At 37.3% G+C, this 20839-nt stretch overlaps 2 protein-coding genes across 3 annotated transcripts in view; one reads left to right on the forward strand and one right to left on the reverse strand.

Moving 5' to 3' along the window:
* dpr1 (defective proboscis extension response 1) overlaps positions 1 to 20839 on the reverse strand; it is a 142794-nt gene that overhangs the window by 41633 nt on the left and 80322 nt on the right. The window contains exon 2 of the mRNA XM_014248265.3: positions 20614 to 20771. Within this exon, the coding sequence (XP_014103740.1) occupies positions 20614 to 20771 (158 nt within the window). The remainder of the gene's footprint in view (positions 1 to 20613; positions 20772 to 20839) is intronic.
* On the forward strand, positions 6764 to 15515 carry LOC106627917 (uncharacterized). Of its 2 annotated transcripts, none has more exons than XM_014248245.3 (7): positions 6764 to 7027; positions 7360 to 8005; positions 8955 to 9089; positions 11882 to 11957; positions 12547 to 12702; positions 12778 to 12839; positions 14496 to 15515. In XM_014248245.3, exons 1-7 carry the CDS (start codon positions 6973 to 6975, stop codon positions 15013 to 15015), a joined length of 1650 nt encoding a protein of 549 aa, XP_014103720.2. In that variant the 5' UTR covers positions 6764 to 6972; the 3' UTR covers positions 15016 to 15515. The 2 variants fall into 2 exon arrangements, with proteins under 2 accessions (XP_014103720.2, XP_014103727.2); XM_014248252.3 differs by having other exon boundaries at positions 6765 to 7027; positions 11894 to 11957.

A 20839-nucleotide genomic window follows, 5' to 3' on the forward strand; every position in this document is an offset into this window, starting at 1 on the left:
CAACTCACCGTTCTCTAATCCTTTCACTAACACCAAGGAAGACTTATTTCACTTTATTCATCTCAGCCCTTAAACTTATTATGTTAATTTAACGGTATTTACGCATACCAACAACAAAGACGAGCGAAAACAAAAAAGTGACGAGCTAACGGCCACAAGCCGTTAGGTAAATGTAATCGCAATTGAAAGCTTGCAAAACTCAAAGGATCCGAGTCGGCAACTAAGAAATTAGAAAAACGCGCTGAATAAGTGTTTTCACCCGTGTTGCTTGCTTTTGCACTTTTTGCGTCTCTCACCGCGACTTGCTATATGCTTGCTTTCTTTTCCTTTTTTGTTGAGCAAACCGGCGGAAAGTAAAACAATGCGAACCCTTGCATTTTCACATGCTTTCACTCATTTAAATTTAATCACTTGACGCAATTACCTAAGTAACGGGGTCTGAGTGAAGCGAAGCAAAATATATAGGAATTTCTGTTTGAAGAGGTTTTGCTCACACAAAGAGTGTCCATTTTTGAGATTATATTATATTTACAGTTTTCTGAACCAAGAGAATGTTGATAGCTATACTTGAAAGACTCTAGAAGCCAGCAAATTAGCTTGTTTTAAAACTGTTTGGATCATATTATGATGAACCTGTGGTTAGTACCAGATCTAAATTATTTCCTACCGTCTCTTATACAAATCTTATTGTCAAAGGTAATATTATCTTACATAATCTCTTTTACACAATATTTCGCTGGAATTTCTACCGAACTTCTTAAGAAATAAACTTATGTGTTATATAATTTTATATTCTTAAATGTGCCACAAAGTTTGCAATACCTTGAAGGAAACGTCGAGTCTATAAATTATATGTAGGGTAGAGCGAAAAAATTTATTTTTTTTGCTTAGCCTGAGGGTCAAATCTGTAGATTTTCAAAAAAGAAAATTTTGGAAAAAAAATTTTTTATTAACATCTCACTTTTAAGGCAAAGTTTCGAGTTAAAATTTTTATTTCGTAAAAAATGTTGATAAGTGTTCTAGAAGCTGTGGAGAGTCCTCTCTCTGGCCAATTAAAATTTATCAACTTACAAAAAAGTTTGTGGTCATTATTGTAGTTTAAAAAAAAAGTCATGCTTTCCTTAAGCGTTAAAATAAATTTTGAGTCAAAAATCGACAAATTCGGTCATTTATATAAATGTAAAGAGTTTAAAACAAAAAAAAAATTTTTTGTCCAAAAAAAATTTTAACTTGGAATTTACTTTAGACGTGAGTTTTATTTAGAAGTGCCGCCTAGATTAAAATTTTTTTTTTTATCCAAAATTTTTTTGTTTATTATAATCTACAAATTTTACTCTCAGGCTAAGCAACAAAATTTTTTTTCGCTCCACCCTAATATGTATATCTTTACGAAATTTGGCATATATTAGTCTCTTGGACAGTGCAACAATCATCAAACATATTGTACAGATAGGATTACTATAACTATTATATATACAAGTATATATAGTTACTATACAAATTGACCGCTGAAAATCAAAATAAACATATTTTTGTACCCTTTTATGCTATAAGATATGTATTGTACCTATGAAGGGTATTATAGCTTCGATTTTTTCTTGATTAATATCAGTTGCTGGAGATATAATTTTACAGGGGAGCCGCTATTGTTCATAAAATAAACTAAAAGTATTTGATAAGATAAGGAACGCATTGGCGATAAGGGTAGTGATCGGTACGATGAGAACAAGACAGATTTTCGGCCAGTCTGATTTCACAAGGCCAATTAATACTAAGACAACTTTATGCAAGTACTCTTCAAAATATGGCTTCTGTAGGGCACACCCTGTCTCCGTTTCAGGCAAGAACAAGTTTTTAAACAAAAATTTCACCACACTTGACCACCATAAACGATGAGAAAGTTCGGCTAATAGCAGAAGAAGATTTGTTTTCCTAAGCATTAGTCAAAGCCATCATGTACGCAACACCACACTACCACATAGAGAGCGCTCTGCGAGGTATACACTTAAATACAGGCTATGATATCAAGAATGAGCAATTTGCGTCAAGTCTCGGTCGCACTTAAGGCATAAACAAAGTTTTGCAAACTATAAAACACCCTAAAAGATTTTAATATTTCATTAAATTCCAAAAGTGAAAAGTTTTACCCGCACCGCCGCTCACCGCCGCTCGCCGCCCCATAACTGGCCACCTCAACGTCGTTGTGTGAACGGAAGCGTTAAAAACGAGCCGTCGTCCAACGATGCGGCATAATGAAGCGTCTTTTCGGTTGGAAGGTGTGACTTTGCCCAGCAACCACTATGTGTGTGTGTGTGTGTGAGGTGAAGCTGTATTCCCTCGGTGGTTATACAAGAAAACTTTTCCTTGTGAACAATTTAATAAGGTTTTTAGGTTTGAATAAATTGTACAGTAGTTTCACTTTACACTGTGTAACAAAATTTTGTTATCGCCGGTAATTTTTCATGTCACGACGCCGACCAACCCCTGGCCCGTCGTCGCGCTCCCTACAAGAACATCCTTTGCACTTTACTGTTCTTGCCGCTGATGTGGATTTTATAAAGGTGCCAATGCCTCGGTCGTAAGTTGTGGCATATCGCTTGTGGTTCGGCTATTAATGTGTACTGTGTGCGAAACTCTCGTAGTTGCTTGCCAAGAATTAGTTTAAGTGGTTGCGTAAAGCTTCATTCTATTGCGCCGCGCACAGCTGGACGAAAGGGCTGGCCTGCAGATTGGCGAAATGTTTTGCCAAAAATGCATTAAAACTTTTCTGATGTTCTAGTGCCTCGAGTGGCAACACCAAAAACTAGTAATATAAAACCTGAAGGCCGAGTGATATCTTCCTGCCAATCAGCAACTATTTCCTAGCTTAATGCATGCATGTGGAGATACATCTAAAAGCATATAGTATATACTCATATATATAAGTGATAAATTACATATCAATATGTAAACGAATATAGGTACGACACTTCCTACTCGATCAATAAGTCATCTGGATTGCGTTTAGTTACATTTTGCAAGAATAATTGAAAGCATAGTTGAATACTATACGTATACGTTTATATATCATGTATATTGTCTGGACCATTAATAAACTTAAAAGCTTTCAGTTTTCGAAGCCTTAAGAATGTTTAAGATTCTACATCAAATACATTAATCTTTTTGTAGCACATCTCTACCTTGAAAACAAACATATATAACTTAAAAGCATTCGTTGCCCACGCCACACCCAAGCGATGCCAAGCAAATACCCAGGAAATTAAATTATAATTAAGAAATCATGGAATTGCTTCAAACTCTGAAATTTGTTGTTGGTTGTTGACCTTACCCATCAGTCATCTCACCGCCTCACTTTGCACACGAAATTTCACCCGCATTTCACGTTCCCTTGCTGCTTCAGCATTTACCGTTTGCTGCCGGTAAAATATAAATATTTGTTAAACTTTGCCTCACCAATATCACAGAAATATTATGTTCGCTGTTTTTGTATTAAACAATCTTCAACGGCCTCTTTACAGCTTGGTCATCAGGGGGGCGATGACAAAGGTGTGAATGCTTGTTGATAGGAGCAACCATTAATTTTATGATTTCAGCATCAATAGCAAACAGCTTGTCACAAATATTCATTTTCATAATTATATAATTTTCTAAATATTACGTAATAGTGGGTAATTTCATATATAATCATTTTGTGGTACATTCAAAGCAGGTTGATGACCTTGTAAAGTTCCGAGCAGAAAATTTATTAATCACTTAATAACAATAAAGACCCAATGCAATATTTCAAAAATTAAAATTTTTTATATTGTATGTATGGAAGTGAACCAGACTTCTAGATTTACAACTTTGAATGCAGTGAGAGTTGCTTTAATTCTTTAGAACTTAGAGGCTCCACTTTCAAACCACTATTACCAGTGAATGAGAATCGGGAAAATGGTTTAAAAGAAATCACTAAAATGCTAATGTTCAAAATACTACAGTTTGAAGAGCGAGTTAGCGTTACGAATGTCACATTGATATCATCTACTGATAAATTACCCTTTATACTGCCAATTACTCACTCTCTCATTTTTTCTTCATCTACAAAGTGATTCTCTCTAATATGTGCAAATTAATATCAAATTACTTTCGCTTCAATAAAATAAACCTCGAGAAATTTAGAGCTCATTCCTAATGTTATATCAACGTCGCGTTTTGGCCGCATCAACAATGTTTTCGGTAAATCTTTTCTTTAACTCCACTAGAAATAGCAGAATTTTGTCTAACTTATTGTTAACACAAAGCCATCCAAAAACAAAAATTATGGAGTGTTTGTTCACTTAATGTTTTTGTATACTGTTCACTTAATGTTTTTGTATGTCTTTCTCGCTTCTTCGGTGCAAGAGTGTGGGTTCAAGAGGGCGCAAACGTTTTAAAGGGAGTTGCTCTCAAGCTGCTTTGCGGTCGAACCGAAAATTGAACGACTATTGTGATGTATTTAAAGCGAAAGCAATTTTAGTTTGTTGTAAATGGCTGCACGAAGTGGAAAACAAAATGGAAGGTGTTTAAAAATAGTCTTTATTAAAGGTAAGGTACCCGGTAGGAAAACTCTGATTTGAGCAGAAATTAAAGTTTTCGATAAATAGTCACTCCATTTATTTTGTATTTAAAAAATAAGATGTCAGAAGAGAGAAAATAGGGAAGAACTTAATAAATAATATAAAATAAATTAGTTTTTATGGGCTTAATAAACAAATTCTTTCACAAAGCGAAACATTGAGCTGCACGCTGTTGCTAGGACAGCAATCTCCGATTCACTTCCTGCCTTCCGATTTTCCTACATGGTCACCACAAGATATTTTGTATGCATTTGCTATCGCTTTACAGAAAACTTTGGCGAGTTCCTACTCCCAGGAACTGGTTAGCCCGTTGGTTTCACGCACGCTTATTGTACAATACTTTTGTGGCCGGAAATAGTACAACTTCGGCTTCCTGTTGGCTTTGATTTATCGCTCGGTGAGTTTTGCTTATACACCAAATAAAACAAACACACATACAACCAAATAAGCTGTACTGTTAGAAGCGAACACCCTGTATACTCTTACACAAACAGAGAGGCATGCATGAAATCCGCTTCGGATTTTGTTGATCGGAAGTTTGCTTTCAGCAACAAAAACTTCAAAAACGAATAGCCTGCAAATTTGTAAATGACCGTACGTGCCCGAGTGTGACCGCTTGTGTATGTGCCTGTGTCGGTGCTATTTTGTGGCGCGCTGACCGGAAACTTATTAGAAACTCGTTTGCTTAAATCAAAGCTAAAGTGTGCCACAAAATTCTGAATTGTGTATATAAATTTTGTTTTTTATCGTTATGTTTCAATACTTATATGTTTGAATGGCTTCATTTCGCTTATTAGGTGACCGGTGCTGTGATTTATTTAAATGGACTTCCAATCCATTCAGAAATGTTGGTTTTTCGTATTTAATGGTGTATTATAAATTGAAACTAAACATCTAAATGAAATGAAAAATTTGAGTAATATAAAGGTGTAAGAAGCAGAGCCATACCTTAGTTTTGAGGATTTTCGCAGAATGCAACACTCGCCAAGCGATTCCTTCTGTCCGCTTGTCAGTGTCAACATAGTTGAGAGTTTTTCCATATAAAAATTACGTAACTAGAGAGGCATATGTACATACATAAGCGAGAAAACGTGTTAACTTCGGCTGCACCGAATCTATAATACCCTTTACAGGTTCAGATTTTTCTAACAAGAATTTCATTTTGATCGATAAGTTTGTATGGCAGCTAAACGCTATACGAGTACACTACGATGTAATCGGTTCCAAAAAATGAACAGTTTTTTGGGGAGAAAATGATCAGATCGATTACTCAAAAACTGAAGACCTAGTTTGCATATATACAGACGAACAGCCAAGCGGACTTGGCTAACGCGACTCAGCTTATTACGCTGATCATTTATATACACATTATATAGGGTCTCGGATGTTTTTTCTGGGTGTTACAAACTTCGTGGCAAACTTAATGTACACAAAATACATAAATGGTTTTAACAATAATAACCCTAACTGTCGAAGTCTCACGACACATCATCCAATTGTTCGGAATTTACATAACATACACTCAATTTATTGACCCGGACTGGTCCATGTGAAATTCCGTAACGGTAATAAACCTAACACGATCACAAAGTATTCGTAAAATGTTTCGATACTTTTAGGCGTATTTTCGCATATTTTAATAAAAATGTAATTAATAAAAAAAAAATATGCAATATACGGAGTCATAATATTAGTAACATTACTTTTATTTTGGTAAATAGCTACCCCACCTTTTACAATAGTTTCTCGTTTGACTTGAACAATACAATTGAAATAAGGTATTTTAATCATATTATCAATGGTAATAAATTTCTGCTTATCTTTGCTGGCGATTTCAACATCAACTTCGCTGATAAAATATCAGAGCGGTTGACAACTTTTCTTTCGGAAAACTTTAATTTGAAAATGAATAATGATCCACAATAATCCACAACAAAATATCGTTTGTTTTTATTTTTCTTATGTTCGTGTGAAGTTTGCTCTCCATAGGTCAATTTGTGTGAATTTGGCAGCTGTTTACTTATTGCCGATGGAGCTTTAATGTAAGTAGCGAGAACTCAAACGAGTTTCGAGATATCCATATAACATTAATAATATCCGGAAGAAACGAGCGTATTTGGTTTATACACACACTACGAACGATTTATTCGAAAAGTGTTTGAACTTTGCAATTTAAGTAAAAACTGAAGGGAACCAATAAAAGAAAAAGCATAAATAAAAAATAGTGTGACTGAATTATAAATTTTAAGCAAAATTGTTCGTAAATTATCTAAGAAAATCATATAAAAATCACATACGAATTGAAAGCGTTCCATCTGCTGAGAGCTGCAAGCGAAAGCGGATAACAAGATCAAGCCAAAAGGAATAGAAGAGAATGGATGATAAGAATACTAAAGAAGTTAACGACAACATTGGCACCACTCACGATGGTAAGAGGCAAGGGGAAGGTTGCGAAATGCACATAAAAATGACAGAAGCGCCTTAATGCAGCTTTCACCTCCCCATGCGCACCCATATAATTGCTTTTAAGCTGGTTCAAGGAAAACTCAATAAGAGTTGTGTTGACACACGTGTAAACGGCAGCATGAGTTTCATGTTGCATGAGCGGAAAGCATTTATAATTACTTTAATTAGCTGCAGCACATGTCGTTCAACAAAAATGACCCTCGAGTGAGACAAACGGACAGCAGGATTTTCAAATTTAATGCTTTTAATATAATATTCCTTCAGTTGGCTCACACACCGTTTCTCTTTCCTTCAGCGCCTGCGGATGCGAAGAAGCAGTTGAACCTGCAAAGGCTACAAAAGCTTGCCGTGTTAGCGGCTGAGGCCGCTGCCAAATTTAAGACGGTGCCAGACACTAGCAAGGACATAAAAACTGCCTTGCCAACGACAACAACAACACCGATAGAGCTCGTCGCAATAGCCACACAGACAACCTTAAATCTGCTCGGCCGCGAGTGTAGCGATAAACCGCTTAGCCAAAAGTCTGATGACTCTGACTGTACTCTACAGTCCGACCAATCCGAAAACAATGCATTGAAGGCGCTTGCCACACCAGCGACAGATGGGAAAACATTTGCCAGTAATCAGACTCTCGACCGCATACTGCTGGCGCACTCGGAGCAAACGATAACCACCGCGCATATTGAGCTTGACTGCAATTCGAGTCAGCGTACTGCACACGAGCTGGTGCTGCAGGCCGGTAGCGGCTGCATCAAGCAGATGAGCTTAACGGCGGTTCGAGATGCCCCTTTTATAGCAGGGGCGGCAGGTAGCGAGTCAGCAGCGGTTGGTCTAGGCGGCAGCAATATGGAAGGTGCGCCACAGACCACACCCACAGGTTCCGTGCGTTCAATCGGCTCGCTCGTCTGTCGCATTTGTCATAATGCCGAAGATCCTGAGAGGTAAGAATTTGTAAACAGTAAGAGGTTATCTTGTTACAAGAAAATACGAACTCGCGAGGTTTTAACACTAGTTGTCGAGCTTCTGACGAATACAGAAAGCTACGTTTTGGCACATAGATACTCAGTACCAAATTTTGGCATAAAAATGTCTATATATATCATTACGACAGATGAATACGAGTATAAATCTCTAATTTCTAGTTTTTGATTCCGTTAGAGTTTTAGCATGCGAGGGTCTTTATTAACCAGAAAAGAAAAAGAATTTGTCAGCTATCATTGACGAGATTGACGGAATTTGAGCGTCTGTGCCGAAAGAGGCACACTAGTTAAGATCCACATTATTTTACGACCCTCACCTACCTCTGAAAATTTAAGAAACTGTTTAAAGAGGTCTTGGACTAAAAGTTATGTGATTTTTATATACCTCATGTAATATACCTATGCTCAATTTTTAAGCTATGCTTTCATTTCATTCTACAAGCACATGTGAGCGGGGAAAAGTTTATGTTGCGTCGGCGGCGTTAAACGCGCAAACAATAGAGACACTTTAATATTTTTGAAAATTTTTTTAAATACATGAAATATTAAGTCCTTATTTAAATATTATCTGTAACCAATAATGTAACCGAAAATGCCATTCGAATTATTCGCCGTATTTTGCTATTTAATTAAATTTACATAAAAGTGGCAATAATTAGTTGTTTATTTTTTCCCCCTTCTTTTTACTTGTTGTTGCTTCCAAAAATGTATTCAAAATTTAATTTCGACAAAGCACACACGGGTGCACCCGGTGGCGCCTGCCGGGCGTGTTATCTCTGTGCAGGCGAGCGCTTATCAGCGATTTTTAATCAAATAGCATTAACGCATACTTACAACAAATACAACAACACATATGCAAATATATTAATTTATATGAATGCATTTTAATTTGAAATATTTCTATGTGCAGATTAGTTTCGCCATGTTTGTGCAAGGGATCGCTGACATATGTGCACATTCACTGCCTAGAGCGCTGGATTAGCACCTCGAGGAGCACCGTCTGCGAGCTTTGCCAATTCCAGTACAATACCGTGCAGACGCTGAGGTGAGTGTGTGTGTGTGTGCGTTGTCGGGATAGATAACGATTCATAAGAGTGGTGGTGTGCAATTTGCGCGCTGTTTATCTTTGCATATCAATTCGGTAATTGGAAAATATTTGCGCTAATTAATGAATCGCGATTACAACAGCTGGTGAATTTGGGTGAATTCAACTGGGAGCAGCGCGATTATAAAGAACCGAAATATACACTCTTACATAAATATTGACAATGGCAGCTAAGCAATTAAAACATAATTCTATTTGCATTGTGCCGCATGCGGAATTCGAAAATATGCGCTCTAAACACAAGCGTTTGATTTGGCAATTGGTTAAAGCTGCGCGCACCGCGCCCTAGCACCTGGGTGTGTTCGCATTTTCAGAAAACATGTTTTTGTTATGCAAATTCGTGTGTAACGGATTTTTTACTTTTTTTTTGAGATTGGTACAACCTTTTTTAACATCGTGTGAATATCAATTTGGCAGTTTAATAGATTTGTTTTGCTTTGCAGAGTCAAGATACGCCTTTATAAATGTATATGTAAGAAAGATGTGCGGAAAAACCAGCAGCGCAAATACAAAAACTGCGTAGAAAGTAAAACAAAAGTCACAACATTGTACCGTTATAAGAGCGCCTGTTCAAATTTTTTTGCGTTGAATGCCGTGTAGTTGATAACATGTATGTGCACATTCCGAAATGCTTTTTCAGCTGCATGTGCTGCCTCAAACTACTCTTCGCCATATATCAGAGAGTAGGCTTCGACGCATTGACGCGCTATTCATTCCGCTGCAAATCCGGTCAAACGTAGCTACAATGTTTCGGTTAACATTAAACAGCGCAGAGGCGTGCGTCCTTTCACTTGTGTCCTGTGAAGCTTTGCATGCGGATAATACCCTCTCATGGCAACGCGCGATGCTTCACAATGTCTGCTGCTGTTGTTGTTATCTTATTTTTCGCATTTTCATTTTCACTGTAGTCCCATTCGCTTTTGAGAGTGTGTGTGTGGCGCGGGTTGAAAACCATAATGTTAAAAGCGCGCGCGAGATGCCATTTCCTTTTAAATTAAACCCGTAAATGGCATTTAGGACGCGAGTGTTGCCAACACCGAAGTGGCAGAACGCGTGTGTGGCGCCGCAGCTGCAACAAAGGAAGTGAAAAATTTCAAAACACAACAACAATGAGTGCTTTATTTCACGCATACGCGTACGCATCTAACAGGCATTTGAGTCGAAAGTGGGGGCGTTGCCAGCCCAAATAATCAACAAGCGCCTTCCGTTTATCGAAGCGTTGTTAGAGTGTTCGGGTTTCCACACTTTGTTCGGTGCACAGATATAAGCGGTAGCGGGATATATAATATATGAAGGCCCTACTGGATATAGCGCCTAATCACCACTACTTCCAGCAACCCCCCCTCCTATAAACGACCCAATGGAGCATTTGGCCGGACGAGTGGCTGTTGAAAATGGGTATAGCGAAAGTAACGGTGTCAAATGAGCTGAAAAATTGTATTCCGCAACCACATATGGGCGCAAATTTGCGCGTGTGTGTGCTTGTATGTGTGCAAATAAATTGTGGCACATGTTGGCTTTTATTGTTAGCCAAATTTGTTGTTGCTGTGCTTAGTCATACAAAATGATCCACAATCGGCCAAATATGTGTGTAACAAGCAAATTCGGTTGCTTTATTCGCTCGATTTGCGGTTCACATTAGGAATACCGAATGCTCAGCGAGACGGGGATTGTCAGTGAACACTTTGATTTGCAAAGTCATAACTTATCAAGTTAACCGCCAACCAATCCAAGCCGTGTGTGTGTGTGTGTGTGTGTGTTATAGGAGTTCTTTACATGTACTTATGTTAGGGTGGTTCAAAGCCAGTACTTTCGCAGTTGATTGCGGTGCGTATTGGCTTGGTACATAGCCCTTTCAAAAGAGAAGCGCAAAAAAATATTTAATTTACCAGGACCAACCTAATTTATATTTGTACTTTTGTAGGTTATGTAATGGCATATATTGTGTTGCTGTTATATTTTAGTTACTTTTAAATACACACACATATTCATATATGAATATATGTTTATAACGAATGATTATTGCTCTTTTGAGTATACAGCTCTCTCAGCTCCAGTTTTTCCTATGCCCCAGTTTATATGCTTAGCTTACTACGTTATATTCCAACCGCATTCGTACACAGCTGAAACTGATTGACTCAACGAAAAAACTTGCGTATGAAATTAAAAAAAAAAAACATTGTTTTGCTTTTACGAATATGTTTGTTGATTGCATTTTTTTAAACATTTCATTATTCATGTCAAGCTTAATGATTTAATATTTTCTTAAAAATGTATAAATTTTTATAGTGTATTTATAAAAATTAAATGAAATATTAAATAAAAAAAATTGTAAATATCTAGAATTATTTTCGAGCAACGTCTAGTAGGAAACATAAATAAAATAAAATCTCTACCATTTTTGAATCAATTTTTTCCGCGCCAGCCTTTGTGCAATGAAACCTGCAGCTATGTATTTACCATTTGATCAAACTTGACCCGGAATGACATAAAAAGTTATATTTTCACGTATTTTAGTACAAATCTGTACTATCGCTTGTTATATGCCTCGGCTGGAATGTCCTTCAGTGCCCGCAAACAGCTGCCAAACACACACTAATTGACATATGGAAGTATTTTTATTGTAATTGAATTGAATCTGGCCACATTTGTCAGTTAAAATTCTTCACAAATTTAACATACGATGTAATTTATACATATACATATTATACATTTTTGCCAATGTATTAAAGTTTTTATTACAGATACACGTGCTTTCAATCGCTGCGAATGTGGTATTCCCGTTCGATGAGCCGTCGCGCATTGCAGGTGAGTGTGAACCGACAGGCGTAAATAGATTAACTTTCATAGATTTTCTTTCACGCAAGCAGAAATATCGTGCTGATCAAGGCCACGATAATGTTTGTTATTTTTGTGTTCATATTTTAAAGTGTGGATGAGCAAAACTGTCGATTATATTTAATACTTGTATTATAAATAATATTTTAGTGATAATTTTTTTTCACTCAAATTGCTCATTTTCTTAGAACATTTAACTAAAGTAAAAATATAATTCTTTACCGAGTCATATCTGTGATATTATGATGATAAGATCGCCTAGTAATATTTAGCTCAGTAATATTTGGGTCATGAATATCTATCAGATTATATGAAATGTTTTGAAGAAAGCTTTTCGACAAACATTTGCTATAATTCTAAACTTAGTCGATGTTAGCTAAACAGCTGACGCCTTCAGATCTCATTGCACATATTTTGAATACACGTATTTCATATATGGAATACTTATACTTATATATTTAGGTCTATATAAATAAATTTTTAAGTCCAAGTAGAAAGAGTAAATAAAAATTAATTTCTCATTAATTTTCGTTCTCAATCAATATAATTTTCTCTACAGGAGGACTGTCAAATGTTCTCGCTGCTTACACTGGTCGCCTTTGGCATAATCGGAACTTTACTCGTTGGTATACAATATTATTTCTTGCAAGGGCAATCCTGGCTACTGAGTCGCATGTGGACCAAAGGGTGGCTGATATTCTTTCTATTCACCACGGTAAGTAACAAAATTTTTCAGAAATTTCAGAAAAGTCGAAATAAATCAAATAACATATTTATTTTTTTGTTTCAGCTGACGATTTATTTCATAAATATTTATATGATCCTCAAGTCACAGTTGAGCCCCTGGTACAGGTAAATGTGAAAAGCGACAAATATAAATATTAATTAGTGCTAGTATATGTGCGCCTCTTGGGCATCCAAAGCAACAGCTGCATGTTCCGTCATAATAACGATGATTTCATGAGAAAAATACATTTTTTATCTCTCGCTTTGTGTTGATGCGACATTGGTTTCACTATCCATTCTCAAACAAAATACTCTCATTGTAGAAATCAGTCGACATTTCCATGAGATTATTTGTTTTATTTGCTTTGAGTGCATGCAACGCGATAACAGCACAGATTACAAGCTGCAGTCAGCGAGTGACAGAGGAGCGTATGCAAACAACAACAAATAAAGTCAGTAACAAAAACCATATATCGAAATTGCACAGATAAGCACGAACGAGAGTCAAATGATCAAGCTGACCGAATGAAAAGGATTAACTGTGACAAAAGCGACAAAAATTGTTGACTGATTTTTGTTAGCGTTTTTGTAGTTCGCTGCTTTAAAAGGCCCCAATTGGCCTTGAAGGTGCGGTTGTTGGTGCATTCGGGAGGGCGCCGTTTGCTCCAGCTGTTGTATGCAGGGCTACAAATGCCATCTGACAACAGTTATGTTCTCTGGTGGCAAGTTAATCTCACTAAAAGTATACTCATATAAATACACATTTGTATATGGTATACTTGTATGTATGTACGTATGTGTGCTTATGTGTCAACACTTGCAGCATGGAGTTTCAAATTTTATTGTCAAAAATGGAAACAACAAGACTACAACAAGACATACCTACATGCAACAACAATGTTGTCACCGCTAACTGTAGTCATATGTACAATGTTTTTCCATGCACCCGTCCTTGTATTCATTTTCCATCTCCAGCATACCGTTATAATTTGTATGCAAACTCAATTAGTTGCAAGCTGCGAAATCATTTCCACGTCACCCTGGATACCATAAAAATTTCACATGTTTGGTTTTTATTGTTTTTTCTGTGTGTGTGTGTGAAAACTTTATTGCTCCCTTCCAGGGTTGGCGCTTTGGCAATCTTTTTTAGAGCAGGGTATATTAGTTTTGCGATTGTTTGCTGCAAATTTGCGAACTTCATTTAATTGGAAATAAACACCCTACAAAATTTCCCAATTCATCCCATTAATGAAGTATAAGGACATATAATTTTTTATTTTATAATTCCTCCCGAAGTGAACTTTCCACCAACTCGAACATCAATTTGATCAATATTGACTTTTCAACGATGCTTCGCTAGTAGAGTCCAAGAAAAGCTTAGTCAGTATTTTTAAAATCTAGTCGAAAATTATTGTTTTAACTTTCATAAAAACATCGTCACTCTTCAAGGGTTAATACTTTCTCTATTTGAGTTTTGACCCATTTCCCTTGCTAACAAATTAAAATGAAACAAATATATTTAGTCCAGCCAGTGGCCTTGATCATATTCGCCACTTACGGTAAAGGAACAACTTCTGCTACTTAGTAGTATGCTATATCACTGAACACACACTCATTTGGTACGCTCTATTTGCCTGAGCTCTAGGCGTAAACATGGTCTTCTTATTATCGTTGCGGATATTAGGCATATGTCACATAAAATGCCACACCTGTCACACCGTTAATGCACATTTTGCTCATTTCCTTCACGCTTCTCTTATACTCTCATTCTGGCGACTGCAGGTGGTGGCAATCGGCCCGTGACATCAAACTAATATTGGAAAACCGCAAGCCCTTCCAATTTCGCCCAAATCGACGGCTGCAGAACCATCAACTCGCACAGGAGCTCTCCGATATGGCTGACATGGCACAACAACAACAACATCAGGCATCAACAACTGCCATTGCACCGCAAACCTCACAAATGCACGCAGCGCAGCAGCCCTACCACCCAAGCCCGCCCATGCCGCCAACCTTTGCTGCCATCAGCATACCGGTGCACATCGGCAATGCACAGGAGAGCTCGGAGCTGCCCGTATCTCTAAACGGCATTGAGTTGCAACGCAGCGGCGACAATGACAACTTCATTGCCGACGCTGTTGACACATTGAGTTGTTGCGGCAAAGGGCCGCGGGCAGTGGCCAGCTGCAAGGGGGCGGCCGTGGCTGCAGCTGTGGCCTTTCACTGCAATAAACTGACAACGTCTGCCACAATTGAGATTCCGCTCGAAGGTTGCCTTTACGAATTCGAAACGATGCTTTAGATGTGAGATGTAAAAGTGACGAGCGGTCTGGGAAAGGCATATAATTGACAGTTAGTTAATATCGGAGATAATGCATGACGTGGTTTGTGGTGTGCAAGTTCGTGGTGAATATAGGTGAACGTGTGCTTGTGAAGCTTCCATTTCGCGCTGTTTCTGTTCCTGGTACTCACTGGGTTTTCGACATTAGGGTGAGAACCGCGTAGATATAATGAAAGCACGACGCAATTATGAAAACATAGCATATTTGGAAAATCAAAAATTGGTATTTTTATCGCACAAGAAGACAACCAGCAGTTCACGTCTACAAAAAGTATTTGGATCAATTGAAAACCGTCGATTTAAGTTTCGTGTTTTATTCTCATTCTACATAGGTATATCTAGTCTCTATTTTTGTGATATGTATGTCTGATACGTATATTTGTCTGTCCATAAAAATTACCGTGTTCAAATATAGCTTTAAAAAATCAAACTGAATAAATTAAATTTCATTGTTTAAAAAATTGAATTTTGATATTTAAAATTTAGCATTTTTCTCAGAGCTATTTAGAACTATTACTAATTTGGCGCAGAAAACTAGTCCGAGTGGCAAAAGGTAGTAGCACAATCAATTAATTAAAAATACAGGTGATGAACGCAGGGATATACACATGAACGAAAAATGTTGGTTCTTCGAAGAAATTATCAGCGCAGACATTTTGTAGACTTTTAACAAGATGCTATGGAAAGTACTCACTTGCAAACATTTAATTATACCATCTGATCAAATTTGGCCCGGAATTTTCCATTTAAGCTGAGCGAGTAAACCGAATCGAGAGACATATTTTCTTTACTAGAGAGAACCTTTTTTCATGTTCGTGTGAAGTTTGATTTCCAGCTGTAGAGTTGATTTGCCAATTTTTACCATGCGAAAAAATTTAGCAACGAGTTTGCTTAAACCTAACGGAATCATTAAAAATGTCGCTGAAGTGTTTTGGAGTGTCTACTTTATCACGAACATAAGCATATGAGTGGCGCACAGCATGAAGTGTAGATCGTTGAGCCCATGCGAGCCGTCCATGCACCTCTGTAAATGACCAAAACATTGAGAAGTTAATGAAACAGTGCTTGAAAATGGTTGTATGAACATCATAGACATAGCGGAGAATCTCAACATATGTTATGGATGGACTGAACACATTTGGTTATTGTTTTGGATATGAAGCGTCGAGTATACGTGGCATAAGATATGATCGGCAACGTAGCTAATGATTTCTTTTCATTAAAGGCATTATTGCTGGTGACGAGACGTAGGCTTATGAAGTTGACGTTGAATGTGTCCAAAAATCTAGCGAATGGTGCTCCAAAAACTGGTTGAAACCAAAAAATATTTTAATTCGCTGAAGACACTAAAGGCCACCCCAACCGAGGCTTATAACAAGCAATAATAAAGAGTTGTATTAAAATATGTGAAAACGTACTCTTATTTGTCAATTCGGGTCATTCTCAATCAGATATATGTACCGTGCAGGGCTTTTTAGTGTTATAGTTAAGAGATAAAAGTTTAGACTTTTAAGCTTTGGCAACGATGAGAACGTATTCACTTGATTCGAATATAAAGCGGTCGACGAAAATACCAATTTAGGCGATTGGCACGTTAATCAGTAAGTTTACAGTATCAAAAAATAAATAGCTTGACTTAATCACCTTTACTGCTGTGACAATGCTTATTACTGCTTATATGATTGCAGCTTGCTAAGATATGTGCTGACTTTGAAGAGTCGCATAGCATATGAAATCGAATACAAATCTTACTTAGGTACTTTTTTTATTTTATTTTATTACCATTGTAATTCTTTAACTGTCCTCAATTGTGGAGTGCTTTACAAATTCGACATTGTTTAAGGACACCCCCATGTAAATTAAACTAAGCTATTGTTCATTATGGCTACAAGCTGCCCTCAGGGAAGTAGACCCCCCGTCGTGAGCAAGTGAGACATGACGCGAAGCTGACAACTCGCCAATATAAGAGCAATTCTTCTTTATTCATTGCCTTTCTTCTGTTTTGATAATAAATTTTCGAGTGAAACCTTAATTTATTGCCGAGCTTTCGTGTGCACGGAAAAAGTACCAAGTTGCCGGCGTGGGAGTTGGTCAGTGGAGTGTTGCACAACAACATGCATAAAATAATAAAAAAAAATATCAAATCAAAGCAATCGAGTAGTACATAATCGGAATACTGGCACTCAGGTGGGAGGTTTAACATCTTGAGACCACAATAATGGAAAGTTATTAAATGCAGAATTGCTAAGTTAACGGTAATGTAATGCACTGCTTGTCTGCTGTAAGAAAGACGAAAAGACGTGAAAGGCATGCAAATCAAGGCAAGTAAGTAAAGAAGTCGGAGCATAATAATTAACTGTAACATTGGGAATATGCTGGTAATAAATATTAATAAAATAATTAGTTTAGGTAATTTTCTCGTAACGTCGCATAATAATTAGAAGATACAGCAAACTCTATGCTAACAGTGTTTAAATTATCTGGGCAGTTTCCAAATGCGCTGAAAACTCATATTCTCCTGCCGTTCTCCTGTTTGTAGTTTAGATGTCGATAGATGATAGATAGCCAAAAGAGGAGATACTCCAGGGAAAAAAGACCAAATAGTAATTCACTAGAAGAATCAAGGTTTAGAATCAATAAACAAGTAAAACGTTGTGCTTTTTCGAGTTAATTTTGAAAGCAACATCAAAAGAAGATTGCTAAAGAAAATTATTTGTATGGAACTCCCATCATCGTGTTTATGCTAAGAGAGCGCTACGGCTTTACTACGAGTCGAGGCACATTTCCATCAAATTTTAATTATATATAATATAAGCCAAACGGGAGAAGCCATGAATTATTCCACTTGTTACTCTTTTTCACAGTCGCCCATGGCTCGTCCAAAATGATCAGCAATTCATTAAAACAATTTCTATCTGAATTAATTAATTTGTAAGTGTCATCGATATTCATCAATTCTGGGAAGACAAGACAACTAGCAATTCATCAATTGGAAATTTTTAAAATTATATATAATATCGAATTGTGGAAATATTTGAGCGAGAAATCTGCTTAAAATTAACCAGCTTATATTGTGAGTAGGAATTTGTGTTTGTGTGAGTGTTCACATATGTATACTTTTCCATTTATTTTGAACGCCTTGCCGCGTGCCCTTTACTTTGCTGACTCAGCGCTGGTGTTGAAAGGGTGCAAGTTAAGCATCGCTCATGCATCACATTTGATTACGACGCAGTCTTAATTTCTCTGCTTAAATCAACGTAATTCTTATCGCCACCGTCACTTTCAAAAGCACTTCAATCAATGTCCTGACTGCTTATCGCTTTTGCGTTCGACTTATCCATTTGGCCTGGTCGCTTCGCTGCCTGTTTACATTTTTTCTGCTCTCCCTTTAAGTGTATTCGCACATACATATATTTCATATTTATACTTTAGTCTGACTGCTACACTCGATGGCCAATGCAATGAATGTTCGCCATCATTACACTTTATCTCAGCCGGTCACGCATTTGGGCGCCAGTTTCCACGTAAAATGCTCCGTAAGCTGCATATGTGTGTGTGTGTGTCTGATTTGAATAAAGCTCACACCTTTCAAGCTTTGTTGGTGATGCTCTTGATTCTCTCCTCTTGGTGGCGCGCCCTCGCCCAGTTGGCTATACGAGTGCCTCATGTCGGGCCTTATGGCTACGCTAATATGTCAACATCACAAACACTTTATGCTGCCCAGAAATTCAACAATACCAACCGAAATACAAATACGAGACGCATACATTTAAACGCATGCATTGTTGTTGGTCGCTCAATCTTCTATGCCTGCGTACGTCCAAATGGAGTGAAGTGAAATTGCTCTGGCAGCGCACGACAAATTGTCAACATGAAGATAAAGCAGAAGCAACAAAAGTGCATAAGAAACATTGTTTCATTTCATGTGAGCGTGTAACGGTAAAGCTGCTGCCCAGCTCTCACGCTCTCCTCCACACTCTCACCCTTTATTTCCTTCGTTGTTTTACGATTTATTTTGTGTTCACCATGACCGGGAGCGATGTTCGAATTAACGACGGGATCGACAACAACCGCCCAAAATGACGAATTTATGAACCATCAATCACGTTGCATGCCATTTGCTGTGCAGCAGACGCTCGCACGCACTTACACATACACTCTGTTCTTTTTTTTTTTTGTTGGCAGTAATAACCCCGCGTTCGCTGAACCAGTTGCAGAGTACTCCGAAGCTAGGCCGGCAGGCAAGCTTAACTCATCAGTAGATTTTCTAATACAAGCCCTGCTGATTTACGCAAAACAAAGTCTTTTGGAGAGAAAGCTTCGTTGAATTATTGCTCAGTTCATCCGGTCTCCATTGCTGAGGTAGTTGGCACCTCAAGGCACAGCACGGAGGGATAAATGAGTTTTATATCTACACAGCGGCAAAGCAACTGCTCTTAATTGTACTAGTTATAGACTAAACAGTAACTGACGGATTGGGAGCTTTTTGTGGATAAAATCTTCGTCTTCCAGTTCACCTACACATATTTACATGTGTACATATTATATATGTGTGTGTAGGTATGTGTAAATGTGAACTTGCAAACGCATTTATTTTAGCAACATGGACATATTAACATTTTTTTATTGTTGTTGCGTGGTGATTTTGTGTAAGAGAATGTGATTTACAGCATAGTAGGCAAAACGGCGTGCGCTTAAGATGTTTAAAAACCTTGTTCTTTTTATCTTGGAAAATTAATAATGCAAACTTCGCTATCGAATAAGTCTAAAGTGGGGTTGATTTATCGTGAGCCATAGATTTAGCGATTTTACTTTGTCAAAGTGATATTTTATGGTGTTTTTGAAGTAGCAGCGCAGAAAAGCCACCGCCAGGGGTGTAAGTTTTTGGAACAAATGGGGTTCAGAGGTGTAGGCGAATGGTTTTTGCTGTGCAAATATAAGCTTGGTAATCTTTAAGAAGCAGAATTTTATAACCAAAACCTAAAAGCTAATTGATTTCTCGGAATATAAAACTATCATTGCAAGATAAAAAGTTAACTGAAGATAATACGAAATTCCGACGTAGTTTAGTCACCTACTAATTTCATGAAAATCGAAAAAACTAGTGAAACTTATTTTTAATTAAAAAGCTCAATTACTTTAAGGTCGTTTTTGGAAGGGTTTGTTATTCGTTCTCCTCAAAGCAGGTAAGTCTTCATTAAAGCTCTTCAATCCTCCCAAAAGTCGTTTTTGTTGTAGCTACATTAAGCTTTCCTAAATATTTTTGGAAAATGCTGCTCCGAATCGCTGCTGTATATCATAGATCCTTTGATTGCACTTTCAAAAATTCGGACGTATCTTTCGGTTCTCTTTGAAAGCTCAAGTAAGTTTAGATTAACATAATGGCCTTGCGAAATTACTTAGCTTAAGTAAGCTTTTCTAAACTCCTATTATATACTAGACTAGAAAAACAGAACAATGGATCTAAAACTTTACTTAACCAAACTAGATCAAACGTGATCTTCAGATCATTCAAAATATATTTACGAATTCAAAAGTCTAACTCACAGAGATACTTACATCTTTATCGCCCAATCGCTCGACGCGACAATGCAGGAAACCCGTCTGACCGACCGTCACCGTCAAATTCCGCGGCACATCGAAGTCGAAGTAGGGCAGTAGATTCGCTGGCGAGACCGTCGTCGTCGAAGTTGTAGTCGAGTAGGAGCTCAACGACTCTGAAAAAAAAACAAAAAAAATACAAAATTTATTATATAATATATAAATTAATAACAACAAAGGTGTG

This window comes from Bactrocera oleae, chromosome 4 (assembly GCF_042242935.1).
Source record: "Bactrocera oleae isolate idBacOlea1 chromosome 4, idBacOlea1, whole genome shotgun sequence".
NCBI classification, from domain to species: Eukaryota; Metazoa; Arthropoda; class Insecta; order Diptera; family Tephritidae; genus Bactrocera; species Bactrocera oleae.

What these genes read in the sequence shown, in the direction of transcription:
- LOC106627917 (XM_014248245.3), top strand. Translation starts at nt 6,973, where the DNA reads ATGGATGATAAGAATACTAAAGAAGTTAACGACAACATTGGCACCACT. An exon ending in CATTGGCACCACTCACGATG is followed by an intron (nt 7,028 to 7,359) that starts GTAAGAGGCAAG and finishes TCTTTCCTTCAG; the next exon opens with CGCCTGCGGATGCGAAGAAG. An exon ending in AATACCGTGCAGACGCTGAG is followed by an intron (nt 9,090 to 11,881) that starts GTGAGTGTGTGT and finishes AATGTATTAAAG; the next exon opens with TTTTTATTACAGATACACGT.